The following is a 17,295-nucleotide window of genomic DNA, read 5'->3' on the forward strand; positions in this document are numbered from 1 at the left end:
GTTCTTCAGGCACTCTGTCTATCAGATCTAATTCCTTAAATCTATTTGTCACCTCTACTGTATATTCAACAGGGATATGATTTAATTCATACCTGAGTGGCCTAGTGCTTTTCCCTACTTTCTTCAGTTTAAGCCTAAACTTTGCAATGAGAAGCTCATGGTCTGAGCCACAGTCAGCTCCTGGTCTTGTTTTTACCGACTGTATAGAGCTTCTCCATCTTTGGCTGCAGAGCATATAGTCAATCTGATTTCTGTGTTGACCGTCTGGTGATGTCCATGTGTAGAGCCGTCTCTTGGGTTGTTGGAAAAGAGTGTTTGCTATGACCATCGTATTCTCTTGACAAAATTCTATCAGCCTGTGCCCTGCTTCATTTTGTACTCCAAGGCCAAACTTGCCTGTTATTCCAGTTATCTTTTGGCTTCCTACTTTAGCATTCCAATCCCCCATGATGATAAGGACATCATTTTTTGGTGTTACTTCTATAAGGTGCTGTAGGGCTTCATAGAACCGGTCAATTTCATCCTCTTCAGCACTGGTGGTTGGGGCATAGACTTGGACTACTGTGATATTGAATGGTTTGCCTTGGATTCGAACTGAGATCATTCTGTCATTTTGAGGATTGTATCCCAGTATTGATTTTCCTACTCTTTTATTGACTATGAAGGCTACTCCATTTCTTCTGAGGGATTCTTGCCCGCAGTAGTATACCTGATGGTCATCTGAATTAAATTCACCCATTCCTGTCCATTTTAGTTCGCTGATACCTAAGATGTCGATGTTCAGTCTTGTCATCTCTTGTTTGACCACGTCCAGCTTTCCTTGATTCATGGATCTTACATTCCAGGTTCCTATGGAGAAAAAATCTTTACAGCATCGGACTTTCCTTTCACCACCAGACATATCCACAGCTGAGCGTCCTTTTGGCTTTGGCCCAGTCGCTTCATTCTTTCTTGCGCTACTAGTACTAGCCCTCTGCTCTTCCCCAGTAGCATATTGGATGCCTTCCGACCTGAGGGGCTCATCTTCCAGCGTCATATCGTTTTGCCTTTTGGTACTGTCCATAGGGTTTTCATGGCAAAGATACTGGAGTGGGTTGCCATTTCCTTCTCCAGTGGATCACGTTTTGTCAGAACTCTCAGCTATGACCTGTCCGTCTTGGGTGGCCCTGCACGGCATAGCTCATAGCTTCATTGAATTACGCAAGCCCCTTCGCCACGACAAGGCAGTAATCCATGAAGGGGATTCACACATTACTAGCTTATTAAAATGCCATGGGGTACTTTCTCAAATACTAAGTTGAAATCAAACTATGTTATTAATATTATGTCCCCGCAATGTACTAAAGAATGTAACCAACAAAAAAGTTGTCAAGATTCATTTTTAAGAATCCATGCTGACCACTAGTAGCTGCTGCATTGTCTCCAAGGTCCTTATAAAACAATCCTTTTATGATCTCTTATAGAATCTTCCTGGTTATTGCTGTCAGACTGAATGATTTATAATTCCCTGGACCAACATCCCCATTTCCCCCAGCATCATATTTGCAAGCTGGGATAATATTTATATTTCCCCCCAAAACTAGCACTTCATCAGCTCTCCAGAATTTTCATTAAGGTTCAGTCAGACCATTACCAACTTATTTCAGTGTTCTGCATGTAAATCATTTGGCCTTGGAGATTTAAACCAATTCAGAATATATACTTCTTCTTAAGTATCAATCCTGTCCATTTATCTAGTTCTTTACAACTGCATGCTGGAAAATACACCCTTTGTACAGTATTTACCAACCATTTACATTTATTTATTTTTTACTCTGGACAATCCTTGAAATAATTTTCAGGTCTCAGGAAATACTTGCATAAAAATGGCAAAAATATGAAAATCTCACAAAACAATTTGCTTTTAACCTACTTATGTTTTACAACAACAGTAAAGAGGCATGCTTGCAGCTGAATCATAGCACATAAAAAATTTCCAGTGACTACTAACATTGTGTGGTACAGAAAGTTAAGAAAATGTTTGTTTGCTGTTTTGGTCATGATCTCTTGCGAAACCCCTAGTGGCCTCATGAAATCTCAGGATTCTCTGGATCCCCAACTGAAAATGGCTGTACAGTACTAGACATCTTTTTTACTATATCAGGACTCTCTATTTTTTATGGTACTCTCTCTATTAGAGAATAAAATAGAATAGAATTCTTTATTGGCCAAGTGTGACTGGACACACAAGGAATTTGTCTTCGGTGCATAAGCTCTCAGTGTACCTATTAGCATTTCTCTGTCTCAAATAACATCTAATACATTCTACTTAATTTCCTATTGGTGAGCACCCCAAAGCTTAAAGCTCTCCTAAGAACTTGCCATGTTTTGACCACACACATTTAAAACCATTCTTATGAATTGCAGTCTTCCCATACCAGTGGACTATGATTCTAAGAAAGCAGATCAAGGCCTCAGAAAACAAACATGTCTTCTGTTGTCATTGATTGTATAGCCAATGATAGATTCTCCCTTTTCAAGCCTCTTCTAGGGACTAGTGTAAGGGATGAGATACTGCCTCTGTAAAGCTTCCATCTTAAATTTTTGACGTTCCTGCTGATGCAGTTGTTATTTACATATTATTTGTCCCCATGTGTATTAGCAGAAAGATAAATTCATCTTAAGTAATTTCTCAAAGTTGTTCTGTCAAAACTCTGTGTCTGACTCCTGGTAAACAAACACAAGTTCACAAGGCAATGGGCCTTATTGGCACTTTTTGGTAATGACAATTATCTTAACTCTTCCCTTTGGGTTCTTTCAGAGTGCAGAGTTTAACTTCTCTGCTCTATAGGGATCTAGTCAGACTCCCTGGCTGAAACTTAGGAATGGCTACCCAACACTCAATAGATTTTTTTATTGCATGCTACAATAGAACTACGTAAAACAACCAATTGCCCCCTGTCAACATCAGAATATAGCTCCCTCTTATATCTACTAGAGCTTTCCCCATTTCCTCTGGTTTAAGGCATAACCTGTTTTGCAGTTCTCAGCTAGGGTTCAGTTGGTTATTGAGGTAACTGGCATTTCTATCCCAATGTATCTTTCCTAGATCCATTAATTCTGTTCTGCTCTTTCTTCCACTGAAGATTTTGATCCTGATTATATTGTAAGAGTGACGACATTCAGTGATACATAATATTCTCAAAATGTTTTGCTCCTGGTAGTCATTTTATTTAGTGGCTTGTCTCTTTTTGATTCTCTTCCAATGGAAAGTTGCTTTCTCTTCCTGCAATACATGTCGGATTATTCTCAGACAGGAAAATCACAAGGACACAAGCACTGCAGAACATAACTGCAGACTCCTGTTTTTTCCCCACTTTGTTTCCCCTTAAGATACAGGTAGTCCTTGTTTAGCAATTACCTTGTTAATGATTGTTTAAAATTATGATAGTGATGAGAAAGTAACGTTATGACCAATCCTCACATGTTTGAGCTTAGCAATGCAGTAAAGCAAAGAAAGCTGGAATAGGATCATAAGCATACCCCCAGTTTCACTTAGCAACTTTCACTGCACCATGAGTAGAAAACTTTTATTTTAATTTTTTTTCTGTACTCAGCTTCTCAATTTAGTCAAGAATGTTCATTTATAAAGAAATTCCATAAGATTTCCCAGGGCCAAATTTCACTGTTCTTGTTCAATGACCTTACTCTCTGAAATGTGGCTGTCTCTTATATTCCTCCTACATACATCATCTACTTAATCAGCAGAAAGCAGTCCTTTGATTATTTATTAAATGTGTATGCAACCTGACTCCCCAAACCCCTGGGAGATACCTACAACAGGCAATTTGTGCTTCTCAGTAAACTTTGCAGTCAGCAGCTATTCAGGAGACAACTATTCCTTTCTCATAACTGACATACAATCTCTCAGAATATATAGCTTCTCTGGTCATTCTCCTCTCTTGTTATTTCTCCTTTGAACTCCACTAGCAGATTTGCTTTCTGTTTGCTCCCTGTTCTTTAATCTAATCATTGTTGAACATGTAGATCTTCCTTTTTGAGTATTTTGAATTGATCACAATATCAATAACCATAGATCTCTCATGTGTGGGATATAGCTAACATTATTATTGCTTTTAATACAGTGTAATGATAAATCTACACCCACTTTTCAGCACAGGATTTATGATGTTTTATTTGTCAATATTTCAATTGTGGGTTTTTTAAAAAAAACACAAATGAACAAAGAAGAAAAGTTTTGAACAAACTGCCTTGTTTTTGATATACATTTCCAATTTTCTTTATTTAATTTTAATTATGTCATACTATTAATAAAATTGTATATATATATATGTAGAAGGGACGCAGTGGCTCAGTGGGTTAGGACGTTGAGCTTGTCGATTGGAAGGTCGGCAGTTTGGCAGGTCGAATCCCGAGTGCCGCGTAACAGAGTGAGCACCTGTTACTCGTCCCAGCTTCTGCCAACCTAGCAGTTCGAAAGCATGTAAAAATGCAAGTAGAAAAATAGGGACCACTACGGTGGGAAGGTAACAGCGTTCCGTGCGCCTTTGGCGTCTAGTCATGCCGGCCACATGACCACGGAGACGTCCTTGGACAAGCACTGGCTCTTCTGCTTTGAAACAGAGATGAGCACCGGCCCCTAGAGTCGGAAACGTCTAGCACGCATGTGTGGGGGAACTTTTACTTTACCTTATATATATGTAAGTTTTGATATCATAAAATAACGTTAAAATATTTCTTCTATTCTCTGTGGCTGTTATGGATTCGGGGGCAGATATGTGTTTTTCGGATGTGAAGAAAGCAAAACAGTTGGCGTCACATTGCTCGACATCAAAATAACTTGGGCCATTCAAGGACACACAGGATATCTTTACAGAATGACATGCTCACAAAGCAGAGATTAAGTAGCCATCCCTCTCCCCACTCATCATAGGCAGACAGTTCATCAATTATGTTTGGTCAGATACCAATGAACACATCCAGGTCTCTATCATAGCACAAACATTGGGATATAACTGGGAAATGTTCTTAGGAAAGTTTCTGAGTATTCTACTGACTTATGTTAAAATTATATATTATAATATATCTATACATTACATAAAATTATATATTACATTATAACATTTTTAAACACTAAATCTGAGATTTAAACTTTTCTGACCCTGTGCAAGTACAAGATCTAGTAACTCAAACATACCCTTTTCTGCACACTAATTTTGTTATTAAGGGGGGGCGGGGGGGACAGAACTATCTAATCTGCAAAAACAGTAAAGATAGATGTGCTGCATTGAAGAAAATAACTTCCTCATTTATACTCACACTGTACGTTGAGTTGCACTAGGGCTTCTCGGGGTCTAATGTTGAAGCCATTGTATCTGGCTGTCTGGCATTTGTAAATCCCACTCATTTTTTGAGTCACCTTCTCAAAATGCAGCTTCCCATCATTTGACTCCACTGTCATGGTCCCCGAAGGCATAGGAGCCTCTTTATCAACTCTGGACCAGATGACAGGAGGTTTGGGTTTCCCTCGGACTTCACACTGTAACTCGGCTCTCGAATCTTCGCGGACAGTAATGATGGATTGACCCTTGGGCACCATGATCGTTGGAGGCACTATTGGGAAAAAGATGACAAGAAAAGAACCATTATTCAACACCAATGTTTAAGAATTAGCTCATTGGAGTGGTATGTGTATGTAAAGGATTGCTGAAGCTGAAGGCATATTTAATTCTTCGACCTTGTTATTTTAAATAATGCTGATTCAGTCAATCACCATCATTATTTATTCTGTATACCACCACAGAATTTGGCTTCTGCCTTGCATAAGAAAAAAGCCTTCCTCATCCTGTTATTCCTATCTTTAAAAGAGGAGGAGAAAGAACCCATGTAACTACATACCAGTCAGCTTAACATTGTTATTTGTCAACGCTCTGGAACAGATAAACAGATAAACATGAGTTTATCAAGAACAAATCACGACAAGCCAATGTGATATTTTTGACAGAGTGAGTAATTCAGTTAACTATGAAAGTCCAGCAACATGTACCTTGAGTTCAGGAAAACTTCAACAATATTTTTCATGAGATTCTACTGTGAAGCATGGCAAAATATGGGCTGGACTATGGTAGTTTTAGATTGATACAGAGCTGGTTGAACAATTGTATCCAATGAGGATATGTCAATGGCTACATTAGTAGAAATAATAGTGTCAAGATCAAAAGAAATCATAGTCCATTTATAATACTGGTGTCAAACCCAATCACGTCTTGTGACGTATTGTGACATATCGTGACATTTTTTTGCCATTGCGGAACAGGGGTGGGCATGGCCTGCATGTGATGCATCTGGCCCGCCACCCTGATTTAGAACATACCTAGAATACTATATTCTGTTTTGGACACTACATTTTAGGAAGATATAAAAAAATTGGAAGAGTTCCAATGAAAATCTAGAATGATAAGAGACATGAAATAAAAAAACTTATTTTATGATGTTTGATCAATTAGTCTGCCAGATGTTTAGACTGGATTTGGCATTTTTATCTACCTGTTGAGTCCTTCCCAAGAACCTGGGATAGGCAGATGTTTTATGGTGTTAAAGGTATTGTCACAGGATGTAAGCTGATCACTGTAATAGACCAATGGTGATTTTGTCAGTGCTGATGATGTGTTTTGGGATTGCATCCAAGGCACCTATTATTATTGATATTATATTTGTTTTCTTTGCCACAGGCATTTTACTTCTATCTGCAGGTCTTTGTATATTGTGATTTTCTCTTCTGCTGTCTCCAGGCACTTCAACTTGCACTATTCCAACTTTGGTTTCCTTATCAACAATTTTATATCTGGGATGTTATGTGGCCGAGGCATGTCTGTTTGCATTCTAAAATCCCAAAGCACTTTAGCTTCTTCATTTTCTAATACTTTGTCTATTTTGTAGTCTCACCAGTTTTTGCTTGGTGTTGGTGCATGGTATTTCTTGAAGATATTCCAATGCCCCTTTGTCATTCTGTTGTTTGTAGTCAATCTATAAGATCTTCTTGTGGCACCTAACTAGGTGGTCCACCGTTTGTTAAGTTTCTTTGCAGAGTTGGCATTTGCTGGCTGTTTCTGTCTTTTCAATTCTGGCTTTGTATGCATTTGTTCCTGAGGCTTTGTCTTGTGCAGCCAGAATTAGCCCCTTTGTCTTTTTCTTTAACTTGCTCTTAGCCACTGACAGGTCTCATTATCTGCTTTGCCTGCTAGTTTTTTTTAATATATTGGCAGTATAATACTTTGCCTTGCCATGCCATGCCATGTCTCTTCTATTCTTCATTTTGTTTGTTATTGTAACATTATATAACAATTATACTGTAGTATAACATTATAGAATACATTATTATAAATTATTATAATGTATAATAATAATAATAATAATAATAATAATAATAATAATAATAATAATAATATACATTATAATATACATTATAATGTATAATAATAGTCCAACTCCAGTGGACTCCAGTGGGTAAGGAACTCCTCTAGATGGAGGTTTTAGTCTGGAGAAGACAAAAGATTGTGAAGACATGATAGCTGAACTAGACGATCTTCAAGGTACCTACCAACCCCCACATTTCTATAATTGAAAATGTGATAATTTTTTGTCACCTTATGAAGCAGTCTGTAACTTGTTCCCATTGGTTCAAATCCAAATGACTAGCATACAAAGAATGAATTTGTTCCACCATCATTGCTTCTAAATTTTACTTTCCTCAATTCCTTCAACTTTCAGAACTTGCTCTTCATAAGCTTCACCATCTTCTTTGCCCTCTTTTTAAGATTATAATTAGGGGATACAGATTCTTCAGGGCTGCCTACTCCTATTTGTTGATCTCCAAATATATTTGAACTCTAACTTTTTTTTTCCACTAGAAATTCCGGGAGTTGTATGCCCTGAAAAACTGGTAGGACACCTGTTGGGAAAAATTATTGCAGGGAGTATCTGTACTAAAATATCACGGAAACGAATAATGATTGTACTTGATTCTTTGCGAAGTCCTCTTTCTCTCTTCAAATATTGTTATGTATACTTTTACAAGTTGAAGGGATTTAAAAATGCAGTGTAAAAGTTCCAAATTTATTTTTACCTGCATGACCAAGTAATGCCTGCGTGTAGCCCATAAACGTAAGAGGGCCAAGAGAGAGCGTGATGATTTTAATCACGCAAAAATGTAGCGCATAGCTAGCTTAAAGGCATATTTATGTGGGTCTAGCATCCCGTATCTCCATCAGTTATATCGCTAGGCAATAAGAAGGTGAATTTTCAATTTGCAGGCCTTCTGTGGGCTATGGAATCTCATCAAATCCTCTCTTATATGGTGTGAAGATTGCGCTGCACCCACATGGCTCAGTGCTGCCAGCATATGCTCACCTGGCAGGAGACAATTTTCTTTATGGGAAAAATGTGTAAATTGCATTTGAAAAGTTTTTAATTAAAAGCGGCTTTCTGGGACGCTCATGCTGGATGACCTGCTTGCTAAATCTTACGGGAGAAAGGATATTCAGAAAACCAGGGAATAAATATACAGTACCACCATTTCTATCTGTGGTCAAACTCGGGGGGGGAAATCCACACACTTCAGTAGAAACGTAGTTAACCCTTTTTTCAAAACCCATGAAAAGTTTTACAAGGGTGGAAACCTTATACGGACTCTTTACTGAGAAAAAAAATTAAGAATGAATTGCTGATCTTAGGATCTGGTGATTAAAATTGAAGCTAAATAAATAAATAAACCTTTATTGTCAAAGTACAACATGTGTACATTGAGATTAGCTGAGCCTCTCCCCGTGCTCCCTCCCCCCAATACACAGTGACAACAAATCCTCCATCCTACCACACCATGTGAACCAACTACACCACACACCGGCCTCCCAAGTCAATTCTGCATAAGTTCACAGAGATGGAGAAAACTTTAAGATGATAATTACTTGATAGAAAGAAGTGTGGAAGACACAGTTGCATGCTTTGCTTTTCTTTTTCCACTTTTTTTTCTTGTGCCTCTAGTTCTTACTTTCTATGTTCTTGTTTGTTTTGTGTGTGTGTGTGTGCATGTGTGTATGTGTATTTACAGTTCCATACTCCATTCAGATTACTTCTGAATTTCTTTGTGGTAGGAGCCTTGCTTAGGATTTTCTTTTGGAAACTTTTTATTTAAGTGGACTGCTAGGCTTCCCATTGTTTCTCTGATAGGCACCTGTGACCTTTGTTGCAAACACACTTCAGAAAGCTCTGTTCTCTAACTGCCTTACCTCCAAACCTCCCTGAGAGATGAAGTACATCTGATGCTAAGTGATTCATTAGAAACTAAACCACTGTTTGTTTTAGTCAATAAGTATGAAGGCTATTTTCAATGGAACAACAGTACATACGGTGGGGAAGTTTATTTAGTTGCATTTATATACCGCCCTATTCCCTGAGGACTCAGGGCGGTTTACAGGGAATTAAAAATCCACCATACAAAAGTTAAAAAACCAATTAAAAAATATTAAATTACCCTGTATACATTAAAACCCGGATTAAAAATTTCTCCTCAGCCTGGGCCTGAGAGCTCAAAGAGCCAGGTCTTCAGGCCCCGGCGGAATGATCGGAGGTCGGGGGCAGTCCTCAGCTCCACCGGCAGCTGGTTCCAGAGGGCAGGCGCTCCCACAGAGAAGGCCCTATCCCTGGGTGTCACCCGCCGGCAATCTCTCACCGGCGGCACCCTGAGCAGACCCTCCCTGTGGGAGCGCACTGGGCGAAGGGCGTTTGATGCCGGCAGCAGGTGTTCCCTCAAATAGCCCGGACCCAGGCCATGTAGGGCTTTATAGGTAATAACCAGCACCTTGAATTTCACCCGGAGGGCAACCGGAAGCCAATGCAGCTCGCGGAGTAGAGGTGTTACATGGGAGTATCGGGAAACCCCCATTACAACTCGCGCGGCCGCATTCTGCACCAGTTGAAGCCTCCGAGTGGTCTTCGAGGGCAGCCCCATGTAGAGAGCGTTACAGTAGTCCAAACGGGAGGTCACAAGCGCATGAGTAACTGTGCGTAGGGCGTCTCGGTCCAGATAGGGACGCAACTGGCGCACCAGGCGAACCTGTGCAAAAGCCCCCCTGGTCACGGCTCCTATGTGATCTTCAAAATTGAGCCGTGAATCCAGGAGGACGCCCAGGTTGCGAGCCCTATCAACGGGGGGTAACGCCTCACCCCCCATCGTTAGAGGTGGAATAACTTGGTTAACCCGAGATGCCGATATGCACAGCCACTCAGTCTTGGCGGGATTGAGACGAAGCCTGTTTCTCCCCATCCAGACCTGAACCGCCTCCAGGCACCGGGACATCACGGAGAGGGCATCGCTGGGTTGGTTCGGGGTGGAAAGAAAAAGTTGGGTATCATCAGCGTACTGGTGATACCCCACCCCGAAACCACGAATGATCTCGCCCAGCGGCTTCATATAGATGTTGAACAGGAGAGGTGAGAGGACCGACCCCTGAGGAACTCCACAAATGAGAGACCTCGGGGTGGATCTCTGCCCTCCTGTCAACACCGACTGCGAGCGGCCCTGGAGGTAGGAGGAGAACCACCGTAAAACGGTGCCTCCCACTCCCAACCCCCTGAGACGCCGCAGCAGGATACCATGGTCGATGGTATCGAAAGCCGCTGAGAGATCTAATAGGACCAGGACAGAGGAGCAACCCCTGTCCCTAGCCCTCCAGAGATCATTCACCAGCGCGACCAATGCCGTCTCCGTGCTGTATCCGGGCCTGAAGCCCGATTGGTACGGGTCCAGATAATCAGTTTCCTCCAGGAACAGAGGGAGCTGATGCGCCACCACACTCTCAACAACCTTCGCCAGAAAGCGAAGGTTGGAGACTGGACGATAGTTGTTTAAAACAGCCGGGTCCAAAGCAGGCTTCTTGAGAAGGGGCCTCACCACCGCCTCCTTCAAGGCGGCAGGGAAGACACCCTCCTTCAAAGAAGCAGTTATTACTGCATGGAACCAGCCTCGTGTTCCCTCCCGAGCCGCATAAGCTAGCCAGGAGGGGCACGGATCCAACAAACAGGTGGTGGTGCTCAGTCTCCCCATGATCCTGTCCACATCATCAGGGGAAACAGGGTCGAACTCAGTCCAGATAACGTGCTCAAGACCGCCTGATTCCTCCACGTCAGACTCTGCCCAGTCAGAGTCCAAGCCGGTCCGGATCAGAGCGATTTTGTCCGCCAGATGATGACTAAACTCCTCGGCTCGTCCCTGCAAGGGATCCTCTCTCACCTCCTGATTAAGGAGGGAGCGAGTCACCCTAAACAGGGCGGCCGGGCGATTATCTGCGGACGCGATAAGGGAGGCAAAGTAGTTAGACTTTGCCGTCCTTATCGCCGCAAGATAAGACCTTATAAAGGTTCTTAACTGCAATCGGTCGGATTCGGATCGGCTGGATCTCCAACCGCTCTCTAGACCTCGTCTCCGACGCTTCATCTCCCGGAGCTCCACAGAGAACCATGGGGCCCAACGGGATCTGCGCCGAGTCAGAGGTCGCGTGGGTACAACGCAGTCGAGTGCCCTGGTGGCAGCCGTTTCCCAGGCCTCCACCAGAGCATCGACTGGGCTGTGGGTAAGGGTGATAGGTATAGGCCCAAGCGCCCTCTGGAACCGGTCCGGGTCCATTAGGCGCCTGGGGCGGAACCACCTGGTCGGTTCCGCCGCCCAGCGGCGGGGGATGGCATGACGGAAAACCAGCCTCAGGAGGTGATGATCTGACCATGACAGAGGGGTGATGGATGGAGAACCCCCTCCCAGATCATCCAACCACTGTCCAGACAGGAACACCAGGTCGAGAGTATGATCCCCCTCGTGAGTAGGGCCCTCAATAACCTGGGTCAGGCCCATGGCTGTCATGGAAGCCATGAACTCCCGAGCTAACTCCGACGACCCCCCCAGTGATGGCAGGTTGAAGTCACCCAGGACTATAAGCCTGGGGAACTCCACCGCCAACCCTGAGAGGGTGTCGAGCAGCTCAGGCAGGGCTGTTGCCACACAGCTGGGCGCCAGGTATGTGAGCAACAAGCCCAACTGAACCCGAGGACCACATCTCAAGAGGAGGGATTCACTCCCGGCCATCTGGACAATGGTGGCCTCCCGGGGACACAAAGTCTCCCGAATAACCACTGCCACCCCACCACCCCTGCCCTGAGCCCGCGGCTGGTGCAGCACCCGGAAACCCGGCGGGCATATCTCGGTGAGAGGCACCCCTCCCTCCGAGCCCAGCCAAGTTTCCGTGATGCACGCTAGATCCGCACGTTCCTCCTCGATCAGTTTAACTGTGATCCCGATGGAAATTTCTCAACAATATGCTGCGGATGGTTTTGAGCTAAAATAAATAAAACAAACAAAATTCCCTAGCAGAAACAAAATCTCCCCCCCCCCCAAAAAAGAACATCACAGTGCATGTGTGCATGAAGGAGGGGGCTAGGGCCTAGGGATGGAAAGTTTCAATAATTTTCCCTTGGATTTATCCCTGAAGAATATCATTCCCCATCTCTATTACATTTATTTTAAACCCCTGATCTATTTCAGTGATGTAGTTAGTGCCATATCAAATTTGGCTCTTAGCCAGAACTTCCCAAAGCATTAGTAATGTCATCCTCAAAGAATATCACAAAATTACTCTTTCTCAGAGCCACTTTGCATGGCTAGATGGTTACACCCTGCCTATCTCTTCTCCTCAATTTGCTCCTGATTTACATGCAGAGAAGTTTCTAATGTGTTCAAAGATGAGTCTGGTCCTTCACTTTAATATGCTGTAACTCTTAGGCCTTTTTGTTTTGAAAGGTTTGTTATGCTTTAAGAAAGAAAACATTGGAAAAACAACAACATAATTTAATATTATCTAGTATGACATAGGTCGGCAGTTTGGCGGGTCGAATCCCGAGTGCCGCGTAACAGAGTGAGCGTCTGTTACTCGTCCCAGCTTCTGCCAACCTAGCAGTTCGAAAGCACGTAAAAATGCAAGTAGAAAAATAGGGACCACTACGGTGGGAAGGTAACAGCATTCTGTGCGCCTTTGGCGTCTAGTCATGCCGGCCACATGACCACGGAGACGTCCTCGGATAAGCGCTGGCTCTTTGGCTTTGAAATGGAGATGAGCACCGGCCCCTAGAGTTGGAAACGACTAGCACGCATGTGCGGGGGAACCTTTACCTTTACCTTATGACATACTGTATTACATATAAAGAAATTTACTCAGACTGACTTCTTCTGTAGTTATTTATCTGAAAACACGAAATCTGGAACAGAGAGAAAGAAGTTGCATGGCAGTGCAGCCTTCCATCTTAAACCCTCCAAATAATTTGAAAAAGATTTATCCTGTGATTAAAGCTAATCTACCTATCTGGTAAACAGATCTTAGGCTCTTTATGAAGCTCCTGGGATAGATTTTGATTAAGCGTACAACATTCCTTTTTTAACTGTGTTCTATCCTTAATCGGGCTTCTGGATAAGTTAAAAATTAGATGAAAGTTTACCTGTTTCTGAAGAAATGTTCACCTCGACACTCAGGTCAGGGATGGGTGCTCCTTGGAAAGATGCCACACACAGGTATGTACCATAATCAGTGAAACGGAGATCGATTATCTCTAGGCTGCTTGTCACGGGGGGGAGTTCCGGGTCATTCTTGATGACAACTACTCGATCTGAGAATTTGGCCAGCTTCCCATTCTTGTACCAGAAGTAGAAAACTTTTTCTTGTGGGACAGCATCCACATGGCATGAGAGCTTCAGGTCCTGCCCTAGCTGGATGGTTTCACTCTCTTTGATGACATCAGGAGTGATCTGGAATGTCACATTCTTCATGGCTGGAGGAAATACAAAGGCCAAACTGGTGAATATATCAAGGCCTGATCTTCAAGTGGTCAAAGTATGTCATGTCATGTTGTGTCATGTCATGTCCTGGTTGACAGGGCATAGAAATCTGAGTAATTATGTAGCACAAAAAGTATACCAATATAATTCACATTCTTATCAACAGAATTTAACATTCTGTTTAATATCATCTCCTTTTCATAGGCAGAAATAATTCTGGAAAGTTATTTTCACTGAGTCCATGATGCAGGGGGAACTGACTATCTGAACCCCTGCTTGCTATAATTTCATTCTTGGTAGGAGAGGGATACAAACATGATTTTTGAATAGGCTACCTTATACCTGTATGCTAATATAATGTATTAATTTGACCCTCAATAAATGGAATGTGGCAAGAGAAGTCGCTTTGACAGAAGTGGCTAAAGAAATCAGGAGAAAAACAAGGAGAGAGGAAAGTTTTAAAGAACATGAGAAAACTTATTTGTTTGCATCCATCTCCTATCAAAACCCTTCTCCTTTCAATGTACCTTAGTGTGAAGCAGTGTGTGTGTGTGTGTGTGTGTGTGTGTGTACACCCTTATGTGTTGAAAACAAATCTGAAAATTACGAGAAAAGGAAGCAATGCAATATAAAATCAAGCTTGGTTAATACTCTTTCTGTCCTGAAGTACCAGTCTTAAATTTATTCCAATCTTTAAAAGGAACAAAGTGAGCTGGAAATTCAGGCTCCATCCCCAATCAGATTAATAGAAAGACGTACATCGCACCAATAGGTTCACTGTCTTCTTGGCTGGATTCCCAACATTGTTGATGGCTGTACAGTTGTAATAACCTGAATCTTCGGTTTGAATGCCCCAGATGGTAAGATTGCCCCCTTGAACCAGGCTGTTCAGAGGCATAGGACCAGGTGAGTGAGACCAGACTACCTGAGGCAAAGGATCCCCGCCTGTTAACGAACAGTATATGGTAACATTATCCCCTGGATTTACCACTAAAGTCTCATTCACAGATAGTTTTAGAGCTGGTGGAGCTGTAAGAAAGAGAGAGAGAGAAAAACAAAAAGAGATATTTTTTTAAAAAAAGACAAAGATTCATTTCTAGGAAATATGAATTAGCATATTTTGCAATATATACAAGAAAGCCTGATAAAACTTAGATTTTTTTTTTAAAAAAAATGCATACTGTGCTTGTAATCCGGTCAGATGATAACTCTTAAATGTCTGGAACTAGGAGCCCAGTCAGTTTCAAAAACATACAGATGAAAACTGGAGGCATACAACAGTGCTATGCTCAAAAAGGTAAGTTTGTCCTTTGCTGATCAGCTTGCCAAATTATACTGGGAGAATCTCTCTCTCTCTCTCTCTCTCTCTGAAATCCACTTTTTGCCAATGCCAACTCCTGGTTTTTCAAATATTGTTATACAGTAATTTCCATCAATCCCATCCAATTATTTAATTTTTTTCCCCATTGCATAACTGAATTGTTGCTTTATAGGCTTCAGATCTCTCTAATATGTTAAATTGTTACTGGGATGTAGATCAATAATTTATGGTCCCTTTTCCTTAAATGTATGATATATATCACCACTGTTAAAACCTGTTAAGAGTTTACACTTCTACGATCTGGTGCCTTCAGGGCTACGACACCTATCATCCTCCATCAACAAGGCTATTTACACCGCATCAGATGTGGGACATCCATAAAGCTTATACTACCTTTCTGCAGAGATATAAGACTCATTTTGACTTGATGCCATTTCTTGCACTGGAGTTATAAACATGTGCATCTTCAAAATGTGACACAAAGAATAATTAGAAGTTCCCAATCACAATTTGTGGTGAAACTATCTTTTCCAAATTCCCTGCACCTCAAGTGTATAGCAAAAAGTCTTCCTTGGGTATTTAATTACAAGTAGCTTCACATTACAGCAATGAAAGAACGGAACACATTTAACTTGTTAATATCTTGCCCCACGTGCCATGCCCGGCCTCCTTCTCCTAGCAATTACGGCTAACCTCTCAGAGCTCTTTCTTTAACTGCCATACATTTCAAATGCTGGGCTCTAACTGCATTCACAAATCTTTGAGCCTCCCCTTTATGTAAGGAGTCATATTATGAATGGGTAGCTCCTCTGCTTTAGAATGCTTAACCTCAACCCTTCTGATTAATTCCTTTTCTTCAACATCCCCAGACACAGATCCAAAAGGCTTTTCTCAGTGATTTCTGTTTAATCTCTCAAAGGCCCTTTAAAGCTCCTCCTCGGGAGTCATCAGAGACTTCACATGGAGCTCAGAAATTAACAATCAATGGGACAACGGCTAAGGCATGTTTTAAGTAACAGCTGCAATAATGCAAAATAAGGCATCGTTACATATTCATAAAGCTTGATTTAATGACATCATTATTTCTGCCACCTCTTCTTCTGGGCCCTCTGTTAATGACCTGGCTTTGCCCTGAATTTCTAATTCAGATGAACAAAAAAACCAAGAAGGCTGTTCTCTTAAAGGGGCAAGAAAATACATATTTCACAACTAGTCTGATTTTCCCCCACATCCAAACCGATTGGCTAACACTTGGACACTTTCAAAACTAATATTCCTTTTCTTAATTCCAAAATATGTAGACTGACATAAGTGAAACACTGGTCAATTATGACCAATCTGTAAGGGAGAATCAATGTAGTGTAATAGGTAAAAGTAAAGGCCATGGATTACAGGTAGGAAAACTATGGATTTTAAGCCTGCCAGAAACATGAAAGCCAACCTTGCCCCTTCCTCTCTCCCTCCTTCCCTCCCTCCCTTCCCTCCAAGAAGTTACTGGCCAGTATATTCTGAAAATGTTGCCAAGAAACTGCATCAAGTGACAGGTGACTCAACAACAATAACAAGTATTCTGATGACTTGAGTTTTGACTTCAAGATTGCAATGCATTGCAATGAGTGGGAAGTGGATGACCATCGGTCACCAGGAGATAACTTGCCCACATGCTCATCCTGAGTTTTCCATCTCACAAAAAGCTCACAGAATGGGAGGGGGCATTTTGCTGAGCCCCAGCTAGGCCTAATCTAGCACTGGGATATGTGGAGAAACTGAATTCCAAAATGTGGTTAGAAGTGAAATATGACTGGGATTTTATTAATGTCTGGCGTGCCAATACAAATACTTCATTTGGCCTTCCAGTTAAAGGGCTGATGCTTTACTCTTATTTTGGGTTTCAGAAGGATTGTAAGTCTTGAAGAAAATGAAACCCATATGATAGCAGTTTTATGATAGATAGGCTGAACAATATTTAATCACATGCTGCTGAAGCTCAAATCAGGTACACTATTTTGCATTGTGTAAACATAAGCAGTATGTCAATGTTAGAAGACATCACAATACTTCTCTGCACTGTTCAAAAAACATCTGGTAATGCATATGT

At 41.8% G+C, this 17,295-nt stretch overlaps 1 protein-coding gene across 1 annotated transcript in view; it reads right to left on the reverse strand.

Annotated features, from left to right (window-relative positions):
* Positions 1 to 17,295, reverse strand: part of MDGA1 (MAM domain containing glycosylphosphatidylinositol anchor 1) — a 321,444-nt gene that overhangs the window by 162,873 nt on the left and 141,276 nt on the right. The window contains exons 6-8 of the mRNA XM_081315387.1: positions 14,636 to 14,905; positions 13,540 to 13,869; positions 5,320 to 5,613 (exon numbers count right to left, since the gene is read on the reverse strand). Coding sequence (XP_081171513.1) covers positions 5,320 to 5,613; positions 13,540 to 13,869; positions 14,636 to 14,905 — 894 coding nt within the window. The remainder of the gene's footprint in view (positions 1 to 5,319; positions 5,614 to 13,539; positions 13,870 to 14,635; positions 14,906 to 17,295) is intronic.

Source organism: Vipera berus, assembly GCF_964194415.1.
Source record: "Vipera berus genome assembly, chromosome: 1".
NCBI classification, from domain to species: Eukaryota; Metazoa; Chordata; class Lepidosauria; order Squamata; family Viperidae; genus Vipera; species Vipera berus.